The 22,132-nt window shown below is 50.3% G+C and overlaps 6 protein-coding genes across 6 annotated transcripts; 2 read left to right on the top strand and 4 right to left on the bottom strand.

The window, feature by feature from the left end:
• Positions 1-192: 192 nt before the first annotated feature.
• PV09_00258 (uncharacterized protein) lies at positions 193-2,499 on the bottom strand. Its single transcript, XM_016352972.1, has 3 exons — positions 543-2,499; positions 272-474; positions 193-213 (listed from the first exon to the last, which is right to left on the bottom strand). The coding sequence occupies exon 1, from the start codon at positions 2,346-2,348 to the stop codon at positions 627-629; it is 1,722 nt and encodes a 573-aa protein (XP_016219229.1). The 5' UTR covers positions 2,349-2,499; the 3' UTR covers positions 193-213; positions 272-474; positions 543-626.
• A 1,270-nt stretch (positions 2,500-3,769) lies between these two features.
• Positions 3,770-8,426, top strand: PV09_00257 (uncharacterized protein; the record flags this gene model as incomplete). The annotated part of the gene is made up of 7 exons (XM_016352971.1): positions 3,770-4,290; positions 4,345-5,109; positions 5,167-6,815; positions 6,907-7,128; positions 7,186-7,542; positions 7,597-7,884; positions 7,939-8,426. 7 exons carry the CDS (start codon positions 3,770-3,772, stop codon positions 8,214-8,216), a joined length of 4,080 nt encoding a protein of 1,359 aa, XP_016219228.1. The 3' UTR covers positions 8,217-8,426.
• Positions 8,427-9,254: 828 nt separating this feature from the next.
• Positions 9,255-10,904, bottom strand: PV09_00256 (ubiquitin-conjugating enzyme E2 13). Its single transcript, XM_016352970.1, has 5 exons — positions 10,549-10,904; positions 10,435-10,498; positions 10,350-10,374; positions 10,166-10,297; positions 9,255-10,115 (listed from the first exon to the last, which is right to left on the bottom strand). Exons 1-5 carry the CDS (start codon positions 10,602-10,604, stop codon positions 9,940-9,942), a joined length of 453 nt encoding a protein of 150 aa, XP_016219227.1. The 5' UTR covers positions 10,605-10,904; the 3' UTR covers positions 9,255-9,939.
• A 47-nt stretch (positions 10,905-10,951) lies between these two features.
• On the top strand, positions 10,952-15,760 carry PV09_00255 (uncharacterized protein). Its single transcript, XM_016352969.1, has 2 exons — positions 10,952-11,325; positions 11,382-15,760. Exons 1-2 carry the CDS (start codon positions 11,177-11,179, stop codon positions 15,511-15,513), a joined length of 4,281 nt encoding a protein of 1,426 aa, XP_016219226.1. The 5' UTR covers positions 10,952-11,176; the 3' UTR covers positions 15,514-15,760.
• PV09_00254 (uncharacterized protein) lies at positions 15,363-17,099 on the bottom strand. The gene is made up of 2 exons (XM_016352968.1): positions 16,008-17,099; positions 15,363-15,945 (listed from the first exon to the last, which is right to left on the bottom strand). Exons 1-2 carry the CDS (start codon positions 16,545-16,547, stop codon positions 15,745-15,747), a joined length of 741 nt encoding a protein of 246 aa, XP_016219225.1. The 5' UTR covers positions 16,548-17,099; the 3' UTR covers positions 15,363-15,744.
• An 821-nt stretch (positions 17,100-17,920) lies between these two features.
• On the bottom strand, positions 17,921-21,262 carry PV09_00253 (uncharacterized protein). Its single transcript, XM_016352967.1, has 3 exons — positions 20,023-21,262; positions 19,679-19,969; positions 17,921-19,628 (listed from the first exon to the last, which is right to left on the bottom strand). Exons 1-3 carry the CDS (start codon positions 20,155-20,157, stop codon positions 18,756-18,758), a joined length of 1,299 nt encoding a protein of 432 aa, XP_016219224.1. The 5' UTR covers positions 20,158-21,262; the 3' UTR covers positions 17,921-18,755.
• Positions 21,263-22,132: the final 870 nt, after the last annotated feature.

Raw genomic sequence — 22,132 nt, 5'->3', positions numbered from 1 at the left:
GTCGTCGTACATTTCTAAACGTCTAAATGATGAAGTAGTGACGTACCGATGTCGACTGTACATAGCCTCTAAATCAGAAATGGGAGTAAGTAGATGAGGATAGAGTGATTTCGAACGAGACTGAACGTGTAAAAAGACGATAGGGTCATTAGGAATGTCGCTTCAATCCCAAAAGGGTGAAACCAAGATGGAGGAAGAAGGAATCTAACCACTCTTGCGAGGGGAATTCGCATCAGTCAGAGTAGCGCCAAGCTGGACAAGGTTCGCAAACCATAGGAAGCGTATCACAGGTCTATGGGAGACAAGCATAGTATGCACGACCGCCCGATCGAATCGACGAGTGCGAGGCGAATACAGAGCACCTGAAGTATGTGCTCAAGAAATATGGGATGTGATAATACTAAGGACAGCGAATCGATGTGCGACTTAAAGAATTTTACTGAAGGACAGCAATGAAGCTTAAGGAGACCATGACTTGAACGCAAGAGTTAATTTAATATATTCAAACTTTTAGGACGAATAAGTGAAATTGTGCTACATACCGTCGGCATGAGTTTTTGAGACTATGTCCATAATCTGCTTCGAGCAAGGCTTCTATGGGGTCTGATTGTGATGTTCATGTTAGTTCATCGACGGATCTTCTTGCTCTTAGGTTCGTCTTCGTCACTTCCACCGTCATAGCCCGAAACCAACGCGGTATTTTCGGCCTCTTGAGCGTTCTTCGGCTTCTCCGCATACCTCAAAAGCGCCTCTCTTGGATCTTCGTCCCTCATCGAACTTAAGCTAAACTCCTCCTTCACGTACTTCTCATCTGGGTTATTCTTAGTAAACGGACCACTGTGCGGTAAATGTGGTCGTCGTGGATCTCGCGACTTTCCACTGGCCGTAAGTCCTAGCGTGGGATGGCGGGACGCAAAAGATGTGCCTGAAATAGAGGGCCCAGCACCAGGAGTAATGATCTGGTCGGCAGAGACACCCTGCGAGAGGTCCATTGTAAGGTTCGGGTCGTCATCGACATGGCGCCGTTTGGGAGCCTTTAGCATGACCATTTTGGCACCGCCATTGGAGATATTGGGATTATACATCACATGTATCTCACCATTGGCAGAGCCTGTAATGATTTGGTTGAGTTTGGGATGCCAAGCCACTGTTACGAGTGGAGAGCCGGGGGTCACAGGCGTGGAAAGTTCAGGGCGTAGAGTTGCCGGATTCAGGATATGCAGGTGGCCTGTTTCAGAACCCGTAATCAGGTTGGCGGAGGAGGGTGAGAATACAATGTTCGATGTAGGGAACTGGCCCGACATTGAAGGCATATCAACGGTGGTAATGGCCAGCTTGAACTTTCGCGTATCCCAAAGTTTGAGCTTATCGTCTCCTCCCCGCGAGACAACTAGTCGACCATCACCACTGATCGCAAGGCTGCTTGTCCACGTATTTTCGATATGGGCATCTCGGATCTCTGCCACAGGTCGATGATACGGTCCGTCACCTGGGTACATAACAAGACTCCCATCCAAAGCAGCTGCCACGAACTGATTTGGACCACCTTGTGCTTGTGAACCCCACGCAACGGCAGTCATACGGGTTCTACCGGCCGATCCAGCCGCCCTTGACTTGAATACAAGCACGTCCCGTTGAGATCGAGGGTTATTGATGTCCCATATTCTCAGCGTGCTGTCATGAGATGCCGTCACGAATAACTCTCGACGGGTCGGGTGCCATGCGCCGCATGATACTTCAGATATGTGCCCCTTGGTGTTATGCATGTCACGTAGATACATGTCGCCCTTAACACATTCCATTACCATTTCGCCATCTCTATTAAATATTTTTGCCTGTGGCAATGCAGTGATCACAAGCATCTGATTCGCGGCCAGAGGGTTTATAGTGACTTGATGTATAGGATGTGTCTCTGAGCTTGCGGAAGTTTTCGTCTCGGACGGGTCAACACTTTTGAATGCGCGTAAAGTGGTCGGCGTCATGGACGCAAAGTCATGTAGCTTAAAAGTGCAATCAGTGGAGCCAGATATAAGACGCGCGCCTGACGGATCTACTGTAACTGAAGTGACAGGCTTCTCGTGGGACTTGAGAACAAGCTCATGAGATACAGGGAACTCATCTTCATCCTCCTCCTCGTCGTCGTCATCTTCATCGCCATCATGGTCTGACTTCACACTGCCGCTTTCGCTCGACGAGTATGCCAACGCTAGTTTCTTTGGCCGAGCATCTTTTCGTCTTGATTGATCCAATTGGGCTTGTGTATTTGACTGCCGCGATTGCTTTCCAAAAGAATCTGTTCCCAGGAGTGCCCGAATAGCTTGCTCCTCGTCCGTTGATCCCGTGTCCATAGAATCTGTGTCTGACTTCCTTTACGTTGATACGGTGAACTGATTGGGAGTTGTAATACGAAAAAGTTGCCAGTATATTTCTGCTTCAGTGAAAGAAGAAATAACTAGTGAGGCTTACTGCACTTTTTGAAAGGTTCAGCAGGGCGACGTGGATACTCGACATAACTGGGCAGGATTGTTTGCAAGGTCTCAAATGTGTAGAACGCCGCAACCAATCAGAGTGCGGAGAACAAGCCAGGAATCCACAACGACGTCCTTCTCGCTGGTCGTACGCTTAACTCTCCGTCAGCATCTTTAGCCTATGTATGAATCAGTATTTCGAGCCTGTACAATATCTCCGATATGCCAATCAATATCGAGTCGCGGAAAGAAAGCTTTGTCAAGCAAATCAGCTCTGTCAATGGACGTTCTGCTCGACATTGTTGCGAACATTACCCACGTATCTAGCCAACATGCGAAACGGATTGTCTCCTTGTTCCCCAGAGAAGCGATTGCTGCTCTTCAGCCTTGCGTTCTTTTGCGAGAACATTCAACTACCAAGCAGATCAGAGCCTCGTTCATTCACGATAGCGCCTTCTTGGACGCCTTCTGCCGAGTTCTGTATGTCACTCGTCTATTCGTAGTCGTAAGATCTGCTGTGTCACATCACTTTGGGCCGTACTTTCTATCCACATACTGCGCAAAAGGCAGCACATCGCCAGAGTAGGTGGTTGAACTCCATGAATTGCAGGTCCAGCACGGCTAATCCTTTTATTCCTCGGGATTGGCAGCACGTCGCTCCTGCGACATTGTATCTCTTGATCCTCGTGCTTGCCTCGCTCGAGGACTGATAAATTCTTGCCATTCATCTATCAATAGAGATCGCGTCGCTCCTTCCGTTGCAATTTCCCCGGGAGACAGTGGTTGCTACGGAAGGAGCGCGTCGCGTGAACTCTATACAAACATTGTCAAGGTATCCGCGTCACCGTAGTGCTCACTGCTTGCGTCCTTGCTGCCCACTACACCGTGTAACAAATTCGCATACGTTGCCTCCCTTTCTACTTTCTTCTTCACTCCCTGACGCGTCTTGATGAAGACAGCCTGCTTAAGAATGTCTTTTAGATGCTTCTTAATTTAGTTACCCAAAACTTCGGACACACACTTCTGCAAGGAATAATTTGAATTACCAACTGCAACTTCGTTGCCGCCCCGCTCATGGTTTTGTATGTCGCACGCAGCACATGTACGAGCCGGTACTTTGCTGACGAAGTCCTACTAAAGACTATCCGTGAGTTGAAATACGGGATAAACAAGGAGCAGGAAAAATGGATCGACATACCAAATCTGAAGTGAACTCAAAACGCAGCGCACACTGCAGACGAGCTCCACTAGGCGACGGATCATCGACCGCAAATATTTGCGCCAGTAATGCTGCTTCAAACATGCAGAAGAGCGAAGAGTATCTCCGATTCCACAGTGCTATCGCCAAGACAGAATCACCTCTTGACTGTGAGACGAATCACAAACGATGCAGCATAACCTCACCAAGGAACAATCGCTTATCCCGTCTTTCAAACGAAGCCGTAATGGACAGTAAGCGCAGCTCAGCTATTTCAACCTCCTCTACCAATGCCTCCGGCACTGGAAGGAAGCGCAAGTCTCATGTTGGACCTTGGCGTTTGGGAGCAACAGTTGGTAAAGGGGGCACTGCTCGTGTGCGCAAGGTTAAGCACGCGGTAACCGGCCAAATTGGTGTCGCAAAGATCATACCAGTGGCGATGGCTGAACGTGCTCGTGCGATCAGCTTAGCAAACCTTGTACGTTCGGCTGAGAGAGGTGACCCCACACTGCATTTCGATAAAGCCATCCCACTTGGCCTCGAGCGGGAAATCGCAATCATGAAGCTGCTTAAGCATCCAAATATTGTTCGTCTTTACGACGTATGGGAAAACAGGAACGAGATGTGAGTATTGCCTTCTCATGATGAAAATGTACATCACTGACCCAGGTGCCACAGCTACCTCATTATGGAATACGTCAAGGGTGGCGAGCTGTTCGAATATGTTGCTGAAAGGCATCGCCTTCAGGAAGACGTGACTGTTTACCTTTTCAGGCAGATAATTTGGGCACTAAAGTACTGTCATGGTCTCAATATTCACCATCGTGACTTGAAACCTGAGAATATCCTTCTTGACTTCGACTCAATGACCGTTAAGCTTGTGGATTTCGGTATGGCTGCATTGCAACCAAAGGGCAACTTTCTGACTACTCCATGTGGCAGCCCGCACTATGCGGCTCCCGAACTTCTACGTAATGAACCATATGATGGCAGCCAGGCAGATGTGTGGAGCGCTGGCGTTGTCCTCTTTGTCATGCTCACGGGTTATCCGCCCTTCAACTTTCTTGTCGATACACAAGGCATTGTTTCCGAAGATCAAAAGCTTAAAGGCCTCTTCCGAGCAATCAGTCGGGCAGAATACAAGATGCCAAGTACCTTAAGCGCCGAAGCCCAAGATCTAATAAGGAGAATTTTTGTTGTTGATCCCATTAAGCGCATCAACATTGAGGAGGTCTGGAATCATCCTTTCATCCACAAGTATGATAGTGAATGGGGTTTGGATACGCTGCAGCCATCCGATAGTGTTCTTGCTCTCGCCATGGCTCAAGACGATTGGAAACCACTAGAACCAAAGACTATTGATCGCGACATATTTCGTGCCTTGAGAACTCTGTGGCACAGCGAGAGTGACACTGTACTGATCGACAAGCTCTGCTGCAAAGAGTAAGTTCTCTTCCCTATATAAGGGCCTAGAAGTTCCCTTTGCTAATCGAGGTGCAGCTTTAATCAGGAAAAATTCTTTTACCACACGATGCTGCGATATCGTGAGGAAAACCTTGGAAACTTGCAAGGCTGTCCGGAGGTTGGATACTCTGGAAGCGACTACCGACATAATAAGCGAGCATCTGCCACCCCTGCTCTGCCAAATAAGGTGGCGGATCATTCTACAAGCATCAGAAGCAAGTCAAAGTCTGTCCAGTCGGAGTACTCCATTATCGGCGATGAACACCTCTTTTCAAAGCACAGCTACTACGATCTTCCTGTTTCGGAAATGAGCTACGACCCATTCAGAGCCTCGCGATCTCCTATTGTTGCATCTAAAACAGATTGCACACATTTCACAGTTCAGTATTTGGGATCGAAAAGTAGCAAGAAGCATGTCTCACGAGATTGTCGTAGGAAGTCGCTTCGCGTCGACGCACTTCGAAGCCATAGCGGTCGAGGCTCCAGAATCAGCTCAAAACATTCTAATGGCAGCAATTCTATTCGACGTGAGACAACTGGTAAAGAGTCCTCAAGATCATCCTCGTCCAAATTTTCAGTCGCGAGCTCGCGTCTGCCTAGTGGGTCTCCCTTGCCCGTCATGCGACCAAGTGAAGTGCACAAGCGTGGTGTGCAGTTCCCCCATCTCAGGAAAAGCTCAACTGGAAGCGCACTGGTCTCAACGGCAGATGCTGATCAATTTAGTCGCACACCTGAACATGATGTTCGAGCTTTGCGCAAGTTAGCCTCGGTTCGAAGCAGCTCTCATCTCTCAGTTAGCCCAGCAGTGCCGTCGGAAGCACTCTTGCTCCACAAGAAAGGAGAAATTGTCCAGTCTGCACCAATTTCGAGAAGATTGCGAGAAGATGCTGATCTGGAAGCCCGTAAAGTGAGTGCGGAACTTGGCAAGGCATGCGATGAAGCATTTTGGCGCTCGTCTGATGATTCAAGTTTCAACACATTTTCATCAGCAGAAAAGCCATTTGTAGATACCCCACCGTCGTCGACCTCCCGGCCATCTCCTTGTTTTGGTATCAAAGATACCTTCTATGTCAGTGACTCCATGAGAAATCGGCCATTGCCACCAACTCCAAATGGTACGATGTCGACATTGCAAGCTACCGAGACGCCTGTGACATACACTAGTCGTGAACTTGCGGAGATGAGAGACCGTCTAGCAACGAAATATGCACGCGATGGTGCTAATAACCAGCAGTACTTCAACGACGTCTTGCGCCAACTCGATAGCTTGATGAGGCCAATGGAACAGCGCAAGGTCAACCGGGATTACCGGCGAATTGTTTCTGCGCCACCAGATTGCCATCATGCTGAGGCATGTCTTGATCTAAACAGCCTGGATGTTATTCCAGAAGAGGTTGATGAGAAAAGCGGTCGTAGACGCGGCGAAGGTGCTATTCATAGAGGCTCTGGTTCGCAAATCCGGTATGGCACCTTTGTCAATGAGGGTACAATTCGAGCTATAGTACCGTCTCCTCCACCAGTTTTTCAGCCGCGACCGTATCAAAATCAGGAGTATGAAACCCCAACACCATGGGCACCATTGAATATCAGAAAGGTTTCCACGTCAACAAAGAGCTCTTCTAGTTCAGCTTCTGAAAAGATGGACGTTCTTCCTTCTTCCTCAACAGCTCATGTTCGCAATTGCGGTAAGTTTTTTTTATTGGAACTCCTGTACTTTGACTATCATACACGCTTGCTTCTATCACCGTTCAGAGGTTAACAGCTTGATAATTGTAGCCCACCTTGCAAACAGGAACGGTTATTCTGCAAAAGGAAGAGCTCCACCGACTGCGAAGAGGATAATGCCAACCGATGCCATCACACCACAAACTCACCAATTAAATGCATTTCATAGAGTCAGGCACGTATCGCACGTCGCAGAGCACCCATTTGGCCCGCTTGCTCGTCATTATGCCGGAAACTGTGCTTCGATTTCTAGGGAATACTTCCAGCAAGAAGGTTTGTTATGTTTTGTGGCTATATCTTATGAAGCACCTCTGACTTCCCGCGAACCAGGTCTGCATATGACTCAAGAGGAACTTGCATCAGCGGTGGAATGTTGTACAAGCAACACAATTCTCTGTGATATCCCGGAGGACTGCGAGGCGGATTTTCCAAGATCTATTACCTATCAAGAACTCGCTTCCGACTTTCTTTGTCCTCTTAGTGGCAGTAATGCTCGTAGCTATGACCTGGATGATCGTTCAAAGACCCGCGACAATCGTGAGAAGCATAAGAATGAACCACCTAAGCAATCTGGACTCAAGAAATTTTTTAAGGGCTTGGGTAAAAAAAAGCTTGCCTCATCCCGTAAAGCCGTTTACGCCTCGGGAAGTGGGCGGCCTGCGATCAAAAAACAGATTACTACGCCTGGTAAGTCTTCGGGTGCTGCAAATAACGAAGGTCAAAGACTAATCCGAACTCAAGAAAATCACGCAGTTTTTGGCGATCTCAAAGTGCACCGTACTTATGATGAACAAAAGGACATATCTGCCGAAATGGAGATTGCCCGCTTTGTGAATGGCTTCAAAAAATTTGTGCGCGAATTCGGCTACTGGTCCTTCATGACGCCGCTCATCCATGTTATCCCGCTATTCGCTTCTCGCTCTGAGGCCTGGGATGCGCTAAGGTCCCAACTCGTTGATGCTCCGAGCTACAAAGTCCTAACACGAAACCTGCAAAAGTATACCACGACAATCAAGTGGGAATCGTCGAGTAAGCACAGTTGTCCTAGATCCCGATTAGTACCAAGACTAATACTGCCGACAGAGTTATATGATATGCTTTTCGATTGCACAGTGGATGTAGAGATATTTGGTGTCTCTCAGCGCAGCAAACATGTCAAGAATCTAAGTGTTGTACGCATCGTCCAGACTTCAGGTCCTGCCCGCGGCTTTGCTACAATCGCCAATGAGATCCAGGCTTTCTTTCAGACCAGGAAGCTTGTTGTTGAAAACGAAAGACAGGCAGCTGAAATCAAGGCAACACTCTACGCTGGGCTTGGCTCTATCATGCCTTATGCGCCTCGTCCTTCATTCGATGCCTAGTAGGCTTTCAACAACGGTTTATCTGGATTTTTGTACCATTGGAATAAAAGACCATTCTTTCTATTTCCGCCTTGTACAGTGTTGGCTTTCCCCTACTCGACTAAATGGTCGTCAACTCCATGAAAGCAATCGTTAGTCTTGAGTTCTCACGCCGACTATATTTTTTCCGTCTTAATTTGGGTATCAGCGTAAGTTGATGAAAATCCGAACCCTTCACAGGTTCATGGACTTGTTCAAGTTCTGCGTTTCTCTGCAGCCTGATGTTTCCTCCATCTCAAACTCGAAAACCACATATATGCACTTTGCACAGAGCGTTTCAAAGACAGACTCTTCCACAGCTTACGCACAATTAGTCAAGAAACTTAACAGTCTTCTCATCAGGCATTCTTGAAAGGAGAGGACGGGGGAATCTAAGAGCAACCATTAAGCGGGAAGTATTTTGCAAGCTGAGTCATGTATCATGAGATATGGTTGAAAGAATCGGCATGAGTTCTGTACATCAGAGCTGGTTAACCGGTACGAAATGCGATCGATCAGAGATTGTAAACACGAAGCGATTAGTCTTGTGTAGCGGAAACTGGAGCTCAAGTCTCGGAAAAGTTGTCGTGATTTCAACTAGCGTTGTTAATCACCGAAACCTTACAATTGACGACCCGAATGGAACAAACAGGAATGCTAAGTCGCTTTCCACTTGAACTGAGAAGCTACGAGGTCGGTTAGGCCTAGATAAAAGGGCTGTTGGCACAACGAAGATAATCTCCTAAACAGAAAATCAGCTCAGAATCAATAATATTAACCAGGCCAGTCTTGGTTGTAGCCAACTATTGACTGGAATTTGGCATAAAGTACAACAGTTCATGATAAAGAGAGAAACAGGCGTAATATGCCCTAAAACCCAGGCGCAGAATTCTAGTGATTTATAGCTCGCATGGTTCGACACGAGCAACAGATCGTCGAAAACTCTGTATCGCGAAATTCCTCATCAGTTTCGTTTTTAACGAGATGCGTTTTCTTTGAAGCGGCTCCACGTAAGTTTGTACGTACCCGGCTTTTCCGTTCAAATGTTTAAACTCTTTCAACAATACTAGACTACGCGAGCTTCACGTCGTTGCCAATTTGGTTCGGAGTTACAAGAGCCCTATACTTTCCCATCGAAGTAGACTGGGGAAAGGATATAGCAAAATTGTGAGTTCCTGCAGACAACGAAGCAGAATTAGCGTTCATCCAAATCGCTATTCTTCGTCCAGTCTTCACTTTGCAGACAAGGTTGCCGTCATTGCTGTTTTTCATGTCAAGGAGACCTTGAGGAATCATGATTATGTTGGCTACATTCCAATATGAACGTATCTTCATCTCAAGGCTGCAGAGGTGAAATTTCTCGTGCTTACTCCCTGTGTTCTATGCCAATCAGGCCTGCAGAAAAAACAACTAGAAGTGAAGAATCACTGGACTTGGCAGAAAAAGGCTGGGATTGTGCAGTCCTCTAGCTTGGCCTTTTTCATTGCCATTCGGTATAGAGTACATTCAGCTGTCCATTTCAATGGCCGCCTTCTCTTATTCAACTGCAACTTGTGTGCGCGCTTTATTTCCTCAAAATCGGCAAGATTTAGTCTGACCACGAAGTGCTCGTCGTTTCCGAGGCAAGTTTCCCAATCGTATCCTTCATATCTAGTGCATCGTAGCGCGTATATATCTTCCATGAGGCTAGTGGACTTCATGTTGCTTAAACCTTAGCATATTGTTGCGTCCACTCTCGTGCCTTTGCTATGGCCGCATTCTGATCCTGCTTCCAGTGCTGTGCTACATCGTTGGCAAGCGGGTCGTCTGGATTTGGAGCCCCGAGAAGTGCTTGGATGGAAAGTAGGATTGTGCGAATTTGGAGAGCTGGAGACCAGTTGCCTATAGATATCAGAACATAGTTTTCTTTCATTTGTTGAGGAGGGAATTACTTTTCAGAACGTCGAGACAGATGCGACCAAGTCGGTCGATATTTGGATGGTATATCTTGGTGAGGAAGCGAACCTTGGGCGGCGTCATGGGATAGTCATCTGGGAGAAAGAGCTCGAGCTTGAAACAACCGCCTAAAAAGTGTGAATTTAGCTATACTCAAGCTTAATTTGAAAAGAAACTTGCCTTCGTACGGAGACTGGCTTGGGCCCTAGGTTCAACATCAGCATCAACACAGCAAGCAGGTCAAAGTAGATAAGCGTGAACTTACGTCTACTGTGACGTCAAAGTAACGCAGATTGTCTTCATGAGGGACTGCGGTTATGCCTGGAACGCTGGTTCACGTCTTCAGCTCAGGCACAATATGACACGGCTCTACACTTACGGCTCCTGTGCTAGGCGCTCTGTCTCCTTGATGATTCGTTTAGGTAGAGCGGCCATATTTGGCGCTATGCAAACGTAACGAAAGTATGTAGGACTTTCTCGACAAAGTGAAAGACGTTGTAGGTAGCTGGTCGTGCGAGCGTGGGGTAAAAGGAAGGATACGAACGAAGAAGGGAAAGAGGCGCACTTGAGCGCAGCGGTTGAGCGTGATGAGACGGGGTCTAGATAGGAATCAGTCAGCCGCTTAGAAGCGAAAATGCAGAAGAATTCTAGAGACTTTGTTGGTGAGGAAACGGCTTGATTTGTCAAGTTGCGATGCACGATGTGGTTCCACTTGAGGCCACCCCTCCTCAGTGGCTGTTCATCATAGTTTCTACCGCATCTCCTGGCAGAAGCAAGGATCGGCTAGCTCCACGCGTATGTTGTGGGCTTCTGCATCCTCCAGCATCTGGTCTCAACTCAACTTAGATCAAGTCCCGATGCAGCATGCTTCAACATTTGTGCGCCTCCATCATCCTGGATCTATGTTGATCGTCGTCCATTGCAAATCGGTTCCAGTCCGAGAATGAGCCACGACTCTGCTATATCTGGATCGAGCCGGCAGGAACGCTGGCTCACACAACTCCGCAATGCTTAGCACCAACCGCCGGATGTCTTCGCACGATGTAGACGACTCATACCACAGCTCAACATTTGACCGCGATGTTGAGATCAGGGTGCACGAGACCGTGGGCTCTGCGTCAGTGTCTCCTAGTGGTCGCGATGTAGTCCTAGCATCGTATGCTGACAACCACGTTCCACGTTCTTGAAGAGGATGCTGACGAACAGGCGCAGTGCTGAAGGCTTACATATTGTCGACTTGGATTCACCGTATACCGCGCCCCGCTACCTCTCACACCAACAACAATGGCCTCCGGCAGATGTGCAGTGGTCGCCCTTTGCCGCTCGCGACTACTGGATTGTCAGCACCTCGAACCAGAAGGCACTTGTATGGAATCTCGAACTCTACAGCGCTGCTTCGCCGATCCAGTATACTCTGCACGCACATGACAGAGCGATCACAGACATTAACTTTTCCGCACATCATCCCGATATGTTGGCAACATGCGCCGTGGATAGTTTCGTCCACTGCTGGGATTTGAGAGAGGCTGGGAAGCCCGCAATGTCGTTTGCAGACTGGAGTGCCGGGGCGACACAGGTCAAGTGGAATAGGCAGGATGAGCACATCCTCGCGTCTTCTCATGACAAGTTTTTACACATTTGGGACAACCGTAAAGGCGCATACCCGCTCAAAACCATTGAGGCCCATACAACCAAGATCTACGGTATCGACTGGAATAGAATTAGAGCCACCGGAATCCTGACATGCTCACTTGACCAATCGATCAAATTCTGGGACTACTCTAAAGGTGACGACAAACCAGAACGTGTGATTCGAACTCTGTTTCCTGTTTGGAGAGCTAGACATACACCATTTGGCTGGGGTGTACTTGCATTGCCTCAGCGTGGCGACAATGATCTTCATATGTACGATCGTCGGCTTTCAAAAGGAACGCCCCGTATTGGCTTCGTTGATCCAGTCCATTCATTCTCAGGTCACCAATCCAATGTAAAGGAATTCCTCTGGCGTTCTCGAGGATCTATTGATCATGGCGTTGATAATCGTGATTTTCAACTTATCTCTTGGGGTATGGATAGGGTTTTGCATCTGCACAGGGTTGATCCATCGGTACTTAAGACCGTTGGTTACCAAAAGGGACAAGAGATGAGAAAAAACATGCCCGTGACCAGACAAGGCGCGAGATATAGGACTTTCAACATTCCAAAGCCCATCCCACTTACTACAGACACTGAAGAGTTGTCTGCAACCCAATCTAGAGGACTCCTGGGTAAATTGGTATCAGCTGCCGGAATGTCGAAGATGCCTCCCCCTGTAGCACCAGTAGGGCGAGAGCAAGCATCCATGACATATTCAGGGAAGCTGCGGAAGCGAACGGCTGATCCTATCAAATGGATGCAAGGAGTAACAATGAGGAGCCGTACAGACACGATGAGCAAAAGTAACCTCGGCCTAGATAATCCGGAAAGTTTGAAAGATGAGATTACCACCGTCTCACAAAAGTACACGAAAGTGGATTTTGAAATCGCAGATGTACATGGCCGGGTTGCTCGTGTAGCATTGAATGGACCGTGGGGCCCCGATGATAGACCCGTCTTCTTGCGGGTGACGTTTGAATTTCCTTCGGATTACCCCTCTGTGTCTCCTGCCATATGCTCACTTGAAAGAACAGCGGCAGGGATGTCAGACGAGATTGTAGAAAAATTGACCGAGGAGATGAAAACCATTGTAAATCATTATCATGGACGGAAAATGGGCTGTCTAGAAGCCGTGATAACCTATTTGCTCGGGGAACGTGGCCTTGAAGAAAGCATCACATTGCCTCCCTTCGAGGGTCCATATGATTTGCTCTCACCCGCCGCAGAGAGCTCAAGCGATGACGACGACGACGCTGTTGACGGACAAGATCTCGAGACCAGTGCTGAGGGTGCTCTTGGTCCTGCTCAAGCTAATGTACCATTGCCGAAAGCTTGTGGCGCTTACTGGTCGAATGACGGAAGACTAGTATGTTTCTTTCCTCCTAAACCTGAACCAAAACCACTCTTCAGTTTGGAGGCATTACGAAGCGCTGCAGGTGAGAAATTTCGAGGCCACAGGCATCTTGAAGGTTTCGGTCGAATGCAAGAAGACTCTCCTAGCTCCAAGCGAAGGACAGCGTCCGTGGACGACGACGAGACAGAAGACTCAGCAGAGTCCTGGACTTCATCCTCTTCCAGCTCCGATGATAGCTTTGACGATATCAGTCGACTGCCATCGCGGTTCCATCCTCCCGCTGCCTGGCGAGCGGCGACATTAAGGATGCAGAAAACATCTTCACATTCCGGTAGTGGTGGAGTGACAAGCTCAAAGCGCGATACCACAGCAACTAAGAATCCGACCATTGTGTCCATTCATGATTTCAGCGATATGCTTCCCGCCCGGCGTGACCTGGCTGAGGAGTATTTAGTCTTCGGCAGTGGACCTGATGTCTGCTTGCACAATGCCAAAGTATGTCAAGCTCACGGCCTTGAAGACCATGCAATTACGTGGGATATATGCCGGCACTTATTACTCAATGAGGTTCCACTTGAGAATGCTGAGCAGAATGACTCAAAGACCCCGATTTTTGTTGAAGCAAAGAGACAAATGGTACGTGTGCGCCGTAAAGATAGCGGCCTGGACCTTGCTTTAGACAAACCTGCAAACGTAGCCAATCCTATCTTGAGGGGAAGGGTGAAGTGGGGTGGCCATCCATTTGGTAGCCCATGGCTGATTCCGGAGCTGTTTGAATACTATGAGCGGCTTGCGGACACGCAGATGCTGGCTATGCTAGCTTGCATCTTCTATGAGCCTGAAGTGTGTAAAAATGTGTCCTATACCTTGGCTGGCACAAAGTCTCAAGACCTTCCACTTGCGATGCAAGCGCCTGCATATTTTCTTGAATATTCTCCTTCCGTTGAAGTTGCTCGGAGCCTCGCCGAGACAGGAAAGGTAACGATACAGTCGGCAACGCCGAGTGACTCTCGCTCTGGCGGGCCACAAGATTATTTTGACAGAAACACCACATTTGGATCTGCCGGATCATCTAATGGGCCATGGGAGCGTGACACAGTACCGAGTGGTCCCCATACACCTTACTCAACAGGCGATACGCCTCCGCCTGTGACTCCTTATTCAGTACGGAGTAATAGAAACAGTAGCGCCAATAGTCTCTCTACTTCACCCGAGCAGACATCCAACAGGTCGTCACGACGGTCAACCTCGAACATGTCTGCTGCCTTTTCACTTACAAAAGCATTTACCTCGCTGAGCACGTCACCCACGACGCAAGAGCGCTTCAAGGCTTCTGACGCTGACTTATCTACATCTGCTCCTACGGCGCAGACCTCAAGTGTAACCTGGGGGTCTACTACGTTCTACTCTAGCAACTCTCCTACGTCGGCCGAGAAACGGCGACGTTCTCAATCAAGCCGTCGTAGCTCTTCGAGGCCTTTTGCTGTCGATGGTGCAAATGATACAGAGGAAGACGACGATGAATACGATACGGATGACACGTATTATGATGTGGGAAAAGTTTACGCGCCAACCAAGAAGGAAGAACAAAAATTCAGAGTTGTCTTGAAGAACCAATCCTTATTCGATGTGGAAGGTCACGCCTCTGTTCCGCTGCTGCCGCCTAAAGACAGTGTCAAATTTCGGGCTTATAGAGACGTTTACGCTGAACTGCTCGGCTCTTGGGGTCTGTACATACAGCGCGCTGAACTCGTGAAGTTCAATGGCCTAACCAATTTCTGGAGTGAAGATGCTCCAGTCTACCCTCTACATGTGCAAATGTCAAGGGACAAGCCAGAGCAAGCATCCAAGCTAAGTCAACGCTCATCGCCGATGCTCCACGGAAGAGACATGTTCGATAATCTGGAGCCGTCCAAAAAGATATTGGATATGAACACTGCTCAAAGCCGATCGCATGGGTCCAGATCCTGGGCACCGAGTCGGAAGTCATCTGATCTTAGCCCTAAGCACAACAAACGGAATTTGCATTTGGAGAAATCACTACTGAATGGTCCCATTCGGTTCGAGCCCAAAAAGCGTGCCGTTCCAGGGATCAACTGTCATATCTGCATAGAGATAATACACGGACTGTTTGTGAGCTGCCCAAGTGGCAGACATAAAGCCCACACAATGTGTTACGAGGACTCTGTGGACGGAAAAAGCACGGATGAGATGTCTGATATGGGTGTAAGCTGCGGCTGTAAGACTAATGATATTGAGGACTGGTTAAGCAGCGACATGGATATCAAGTGGAGTTCATTCATGGAGGAGAACGGACTGCGGATTGGTCCAGGCTGTGCTCGTAGCATTTCTTGAAGGTGCCAAAACAGCGGCAAAGGTATCGTGCAGCCACATGCGATTCCGCCGCACTGTGTATCGCGGATCTCGCATCGTCTGCTTATTTCCCGCAGAAATTTATTGTACTACAAGTAGCGTTGAAAGTCCAGCTACTCTCCAGAAGCTACTAATATCTGCACTTCAGATATGCAGCAACACATGTGCATGGCGAGAGATGCTTGTTTCTTGATTTCCAGGACGATACGACAATCAAGGCTTCTTTCCCCTGGCAAAAAAGACCTTTCGCTTCACTTCCTCATCATTCTTCAAAACCATGGTGACGTCCTCTGGCAGCCATACCATCTTAAAATCAACCAGCCCTGCCTCTTCCATGTAGCTTTTCATCTCCTCCTCGGTAAAGCCAGACTTGTGCATCATCTTCCTCATCTCTTCCGTGACGTGCTTCCAATGCTGAAATTTCCGTCTCAGACCACGTACCCCGAGCAAAGGTGAATGAGCAGGGGAAAACTTACTTCTTCAGAGGGCGCCAAGTCGATGATGCCCACGACGCCTCCGGGCTTGACGCGCTGCGCGAGCTTGCGCAGCGACCCTACCCAGTCCTCGAAGTGGTGGAAGCCAAGTCCAACGATGACGGCGTCGAAGTCGGAAAACCTGCCGTCGGACGCAAGGTCGACGTCCTTTTCCTCGGAGCCGGGTGGGACGATGTACGGGTTGTCGCCCAGAAGGTTTCCCTGGACCGCGGAGGCGACGTGCTCGGTGCCGGCTGCCCTCGATCTCGAGTTGTACTCGTCGACCATGCCGCCGGAGACGTCCACGCCTTGCACGTGTGAGACGTACGGAATCAAGGCCCGCGTGACGGTTCCGGGCCCGCACGCGTAGTCGAGAAGCTTGAATTCCTGCCGTCCCTCCTGCTTGGACAGGCCGAACAGGTCCCGCTGCTGAACAAGCTCTCCATAGACGGTCTCGATGAGCTTCTTCTGCCAGGGTTTGGTGTCGTACTCCTTGGCTCGGCTGTCCCAGTGATGACGGTTGGCGTGTTCAATGTCGGACATGGTGTGGATTCGACCTCCAGCCGACGGCGTTCCGATGAGATCCTGATAGCGGAGGAAGAGGGCAATGTTAGTGCTCTGATGAGGGGTGAGGTGACGTCGTTCGACTTGGGGCCCAACGTAGAGCGGGACCGGTACTTGCGACTTCTACATCAAAAGGAGCGGATGAAGCTACGCGTGATATATACACACGTCCGCCATGCTCAAGCAGGCTGACGGCGTGGCCATAAGTCTCCGTCGGACTCATTTTCACTTGTATTTCGACTTTTAAGTCTCCGACGTGCAAACGCTACTCGGCGACTTTGTGCCTTCATATTTTGATTCTCCTTTGGGACAAACGGGCCGTTCCGGGCTAGCCGTTTGCTGGAAGCCAATGGCAATCGATAAGGTGACGTATGACCGAGTACATCCTCGCCACGACGTCCGAAAAGCCGTGACTCCCGCATGGTTCCACAACGGTACGGTCTGCGTCGTTTCCCTTTCGAGATACCCTTTCGTGTCGAGAGCTTGGGCAAAAGAAGTAGAAGAAGAAGAGGCAAAAAAAAAAAAAAAGGGAGATAAGAAAAAAGCACACGCGAGTCGCGGACACGTGAAAAGGGCGCACGAGAGATTGCTACGTTAGCCCAGTTTCTGGCGCGGTTTGCCTGAGTCGGTGAAAGAGCGGTTTTTGTTTGGGACCGGCTTGTCGCCGACGAAACCCAGGATCCAGGTCCCAAGAATTAAAAACGGAGAAAAGAAGAGAAAAATAAATGAGAGTAATGATAATGATGAAAAAAAAAGGGAACAGAAACGCCCGACTCCGAGTGCCAGATCAAACAAAGAGCGGGCATGGCCTTGCCTGGGAGAACCAGGCCGTAGATCTCGCTTCCAATGACTGCACAACCTTGCTTGACCGAGTCCTCCCCTCTCCCGGCCGCTCCCCCTTCCCCTGCAAAAACGAGCGGACGGGCGGTCGCGGGCGTTGGGGCTTTTTTCCTTTCCCGCAGCCTGGTTACCGCAACATCCCTCCCGCTCCCACACCCGCATGAGCTTATAAGGAATCGCAAATCGCGGGTATTTCGAAACAGGGCCGAATCTGGCAGCGTTAGACGCAAGGGTGCAAGTGGATGTGTTTTTTTTTCTTCGGCGGACAAGAGCGCCCACGCGGCGTTCGCCCGCTGCATGACTTGTTGTCAAACTAGTTGCCCCGTTGCTGCAGGACATTTGCGGGTCAACGGCTGACCCAGGTGTCAAATTTTCTTCTCCCCCCATCCAGTCCCCCTTCTCTTGTGCGTGTCATGGCCTTCCGTGGTTGCGTGCCTAGTCTCCCACGCTTGTGCGAAGGGCTTCAGAACCACGAACGGCGGCAAGAAAAAAAGAAAGGCTGCGAAGTAGAGTGTGAACACGAAACAATTGCATTGACGCACTGCTTGCCAAGTAGACGATACTGTGGAGGTGAACAAAAGCGAACCTTTATAATCCATATTGCCCAACGCTTGAATCCGTCTCTGATATCACACACGATTCCCCAATGCCTTTGCGCTCAAACACACGTCTGCCACCCATTGGGGTATCATCAGCTGTCGCGATGAACGCGTATTTGAATTATTCAGACAACCGACCCAAATTTACCCTTACATCGAGCTCTCAACTCGACGTTTACATGATGCACGTAGACCCATAAATATAACGCGGACTGAAAGTAGAACAGATAAGAGAAAAGAACGGGCGAGCTCTAAGGCTCGCTGCAAATTGGCAGAGAAAAATCCACGGTTAAGGCAGTAAAAGCGCAGGATTCCGTTCCAAAGTCAGAAAAGGCTTTTGACCGCGAGGCCACGTCGATCTAGTGAAGAAAATAGTAAAAATCTTTGCTGCGTACAGGCCCCTTCTCCAAAGCATGAAGGTGGCGAAATGTATCGCATATACTGAAGCGACGAATGATTGTTGACGTATTTCGTTGGACATCCGTGCGCCTAAGGGAATCAAAGATCTGTTGTAAGAGACATAGAATGATCGCTGCAGATTACCTCCCAGGTGTATATTGGACGACAAGAGGGAAAAAAAAAAGGTAAGAAGAAAAGGGCAGGCCGAAAGCTCGAGTTGGGAATTGACGAAGCCTTTTAGGACGGTGAGTCGTGCTTTCCAGCGGATTCAAACGAGAGTGGGTGCAGACAGAAGCCAGCTCTGGCCCCCGCTCACGCGGCAAATCACGCGCTCGCAGTCATACCTGCCCTAGCCGAGGCGCTTCAACATGTCACGATCTTCTTGGCTGCGACCGCCAGCACCGCCTTCGCCGCTCACGATGCTGCTGATGCTCAAACCTGGACGCACTCCTCCCGTATTGGTCGGAGCTGCTACGGTCTGACCCGTCTGAGCTGATGTGGAAACTGGCGGGGGAGTTCGACCGTCAGTTAAATTGCTCGGTGGCTTGAGGGTTGTATCCGCCGGATACGGTGGATAAGCCTGGGGCTGGGTGTTCGGGGAGGCTGACGATCGTCCGTCCTGTGTGTAGGGCGAGACAGTCTGGGGCGGAGTTCGGCGTGGTGCCTGGCCTGGATAGTAGGGCTGTGGAGCTGACTGGTGCGAAGTACTTGAGGCAGGGGATACCGGTGCGGCTCCCACCGTGTTCGGGTCAGGATAGCGATACTCTGCGGGCGCACCGGGAGCAGTAGCCGGGTTCGGAGGTGGGAGGGTGGGTGTATGTGGTTCGCCATTGGTGCGCGGTTTGTGAGTACCGTTCACACCATTGCTAACCTCATGAGGTGGGTAGTGTCCAGAAGGTGGGGGAGGGCCCGCTGGCTGCGCATGCGGATAATGCGGTGGAGGTGGTGGGTAGTGACCACCGGTTGGGCTCGGTAAGGTGTAGCCAGGAGGTCGAGATGCAGCATACGGGTCATGCTGACCCGGCTGCGGAGGCGGGAGTGGTTGACCGTACGCACCATACAGCTGCTGGGTAGGAGGTGGATGACCGCGACCGTAGACAGCATGAGCTGGCACAAATGCTTGCGCTTGAGCCGACACGGGCGTGAAAACACATTCTTGTGAGAATCTTTGACAGTTGGCGCAACGTCCATCCTCGGACTGGTCGAATCCGGAGCAACGAATCTAGAAGTCATTAGTCTAGTCGACGCTTGAATATACCGTCCTTGACCTACCTTTCTTCTCCTACAATAACGACACGCGATAGCCGTGCGCTGCCTCGGCGCAGGTTGATGTTGGGGAGGATATGGGTGATAAGCTTGCTGAGGAGCTCTGTAGGGATCGTGCGTTGGTCGATACGGATAGTGGGCTGGAGGAGCCGGGGGGTAAGCTGGCGGAGGATATGCTCCAGCGGCGGCGGCAGCAGCAGGTGGTGGTGGGGGAGGAGGCGGAGGAGGAGCATGATGTACAGCCATCTCGGGACGAGAGTACTCGGAGATTGAAGGCAGAGGTTGTTGTTGAGGAGGCTGTTGCAAAGTCGTCAGACAGATAGATGTAAATTTCACCAGGCTGGGCTCACCGGAATGGAAGATGGAGGATATGCAGTGCCGTTAGGCTGATGCGGTGCCTGCGCCTGCGTGGAAGCTGGAGGAGGTGCTGGAGGATAGTAGGCCGGGTTGCTCTGGTCTTGGCTTGGTGGACGGTGAGGGTACATTTGGGGAATGAGCAGGCTGATCGAGGCCTGTATCGCCAAACCGTGTTCTCCGCCTTAGTATGGTAGTAATTTAAAAAGAGCCAGCGTCATCTGCTCACGTTGTGCGAAAACGAGGCAGAGGAAATGTTGTGAGAATGTCAAGAATGAGGTTCCGGTGTGAATGGGTGACACAAGAGGACGGGTGGACCCGCGAGGCTGATCAAAGAGGCCGACTGCGGTTGGGATTAATTTGGGCCAGTCAATAGTGCAGCAGCGGAGCGACCGGTGCCAGGATAGGCGAAGAGGTTGCAGTCGGGAGTGCGAGCGAGCTGAAGGGGGTTTTCAGTGGAGGGGGCGAGCGAGAGAATAAAAGTGACGAAGACTGTGCAGGAAAACAGCGACGGCTGCCGTTAATAGGTCAGTTTCGGAGCGGGAGGGTGAGCGGATGCTGAACCACGGGTGTGGGAAAGGAGGCGAGCGTCCAGCGCGGACAGACTGGTTTGGCGCGGGAAAAAGCAGATCTGGCGCAAGACGTGTGACTAGGCTCTGCAGGCTTCGGTTCGTTGCAAGGAGAAGCCAGAGCAAAAATGGTGTGAATTCGCTAGTTAGCCCGTGAGACGAGGCGCAACTGAGATCAGCAAACTACGGGAGCCCAATCACGCCGGCGGAGCTGGACGGACCAGGTTTTGAGCTGCTCGTCGGTGGTGGTGGAGGTCGTAGTAATAGAGCAGTGCTTCTGCGGTTCGTGTGTGAGAGAGAGGCTCCCAAGGACGAGACTGCGTGTGTTGCGTGTGTGTTGCGTGTGCGTATGCCGGAGTTTTTGTGTTGCGTGTGTGAGTTGGTAGTCGTCCTGTTAGAACTCCCTTTCTATTGTTGCCACTCTTCGTTAAAGCAGCCACACAGAACGATAGAGAGACGTGAAGCAGCAGCGGATATCTTCTGGATTTGTTATGATTTGCTTCGGCTCCTTTGATTTTTGATGAGAAGAGAGCTGGTAGACGAAAGATAAAATCGGTGGATGAACGCTGCCGGCCGCTGCTGGCGGGACGAAACAAAATCCTTGCTTTGCGCCGGGCTTGGGCGGTGCAACAGGGTCGTCGCGCGTTGGGTTTTCTGTGCTTTTTGGTTTGTTCTTTGCTGCGTGCCGGGCCAGCAGAAGATTGGTACCGAAGGCTGGGAAAGAAAAAAAAGAGGTCCTTTGGGGGTGTTTTGCACGCTGAACCAGTATCAGTGGCTTTTCGGTGGCTGCAGGGTTCCTTGACCAGGATAAGGATTGCTGGGAACGCCTTGGGTGTCTGGCTCTTGGGGGGGGAAAGACAGAAACGCTGGAGATAGGGCCGTGCGTGTACGTCCACGCGAAACCCAAGCCGATCGCTTGTGTGTGTGTTTGGTGCAGCAAGGGAGGGATGATCCGAATACTGCGGCGGCGCTGTCTGCAGCCCCGGGTTTGGCTTTGACTATTCTATGATGGCTATGGATGTGGTTCTGCCGATGGCTCTGACTCTGCTCTGTCTCCGACTCTGGCTCCGGCTCTGGCTCTGACTCTGACTCTGACTTTGGCTCTGGCTCTGGCTGTTGTCCGCTCTTCCCGACCGCACCTTGCCACTGGTCGTACCGCCGTTGCTGATGCTGCTGCTCGTCCTGCACGGGCACGTATACAATCGGCTAGGGCGGAAACGACTGCTTTTTTGGGTGGATTCGAAGGAACGGAGCGAGGCAGAATGACGTTGGTTGCAGCTTTGACGAAAGGGGTGGACGAGCCGTGTGTGCGTGAGGAACAAGAGATCGAAGAAATCACTCGACGTGTGCTCCGTTGTGGCCAATGCCTAGCGCTTCAAACACGGCATGTGCTGGACGGGGTGGAGGCGTTCTGAGCGTGAGGCAAGATTCGACCGGGCCATGGTGAATGACAACACACTAGACACCAGACGGGTTTACGCTTTCGTGATCACGGAATCGTAGCGTCCACATCAGCTGTCGACTGCCTCTGGCATCC

Source organism: Verruconis gallopava (genome assembly GCF_000836295.1).
Source record: "Verruconis gallopava strain CBS 43764 unplaced genomic scaffold supercont1.1, whole genome shotgun sequence".
In the NCBI taxonomy this organism is placed as follows: Eukaryota; Fungi; Ascomycota; class Dothideomycetes; order Venturiales; family Sympoventuriaceae; genus Verruconis; species Verruconis gallopava.
Note: the sequence above shows the minus strand (reverse complement) of the source record. Positions and strands in the feature narration are given on the sequence as shown.

Excerpts from the sequence above, each read along its gene's own strand:
- PV09_00258 (XM_016352972.1), bottom strand. The coding sequence starts at position 2,348 with ATGGACACGGGATCAACGGACGAGGAGCAAGCTATTCGGGCACTCCTG.
- PV09_00253 (XM_016352967.1), bottom strand. The coding sequence starts at position 20,157 with ATGTACCCTCACCGTCCACCAAGCCAAGACCAGAGCAACCCGGCCTAC. Across the intron at positions 19,970-20,022 it reads ATCCTCCATCTTCCATTCCG|CCTCCTCAACAACAACCTCT; the intron begins GTGAGCCCAGCC and ends ACTTTGCAACAG. Across the intron at positions 19,629-19,678 it reads GTTATTGTAGGAGAAGAAAG|ATTCGTTGCTCCGGATTCGA; the intron begins GTAGGTCAAGGA and ends AATGACTTCTAG.
- PV09_00256 (XM_016352970.1), bottom strand. The coding sequence starts at position 10,604 with ATGGCCGCTCTACCTAAACGAATCATCAAGGAGACAGAGCGCCTAGCA. Across the intron at positions 10,499-10,548 it reads GAGCGCCTAGCACAGGAGCC|CGTTCCAGGCATAACCGCAG; the intron begins GTAAGTGTAGAG and ends GACGTGAACCAG. Across the intron at positions 10,375-10,434 it reads ACTTTGACGTCACAGTAGAC|GGCCCAAGCCAGTCTCCGTA; the intron begins GTAAGTTCACGC and ends TGTTGAACCTAG.
- PV09_00254 (XM_016352968.1), bottom strand. The coding sequence starts at position 16,547 with ATGTCCGACATTGAACACGCCAACCGTCATCACTGGGACAGCCGAGCC. Across the intron at positions 15,946-16,007 it reads ACTTGGCGCCCTCTGAAGAA|CATTGGAAGCACGTCACGGA; the intron begins GTAAGTTTTCCC and ends CGGAAATTTCAG.
- PV09_00255 (XM_016352969.1), top strand. The coding sequence starts at position 11,177 with ATGCTTAGCACCAACCGCCGGATGTCTTCGCACGATGTAGACGACTCA. Across the intron at positions 11,326-11,381 it reads CGCGATGTAGTCCTAGCATC|TGCTGAAGGCTTACATATTG; the intron begins GTATGCTGACAA and ends GAACAGGCGCAG.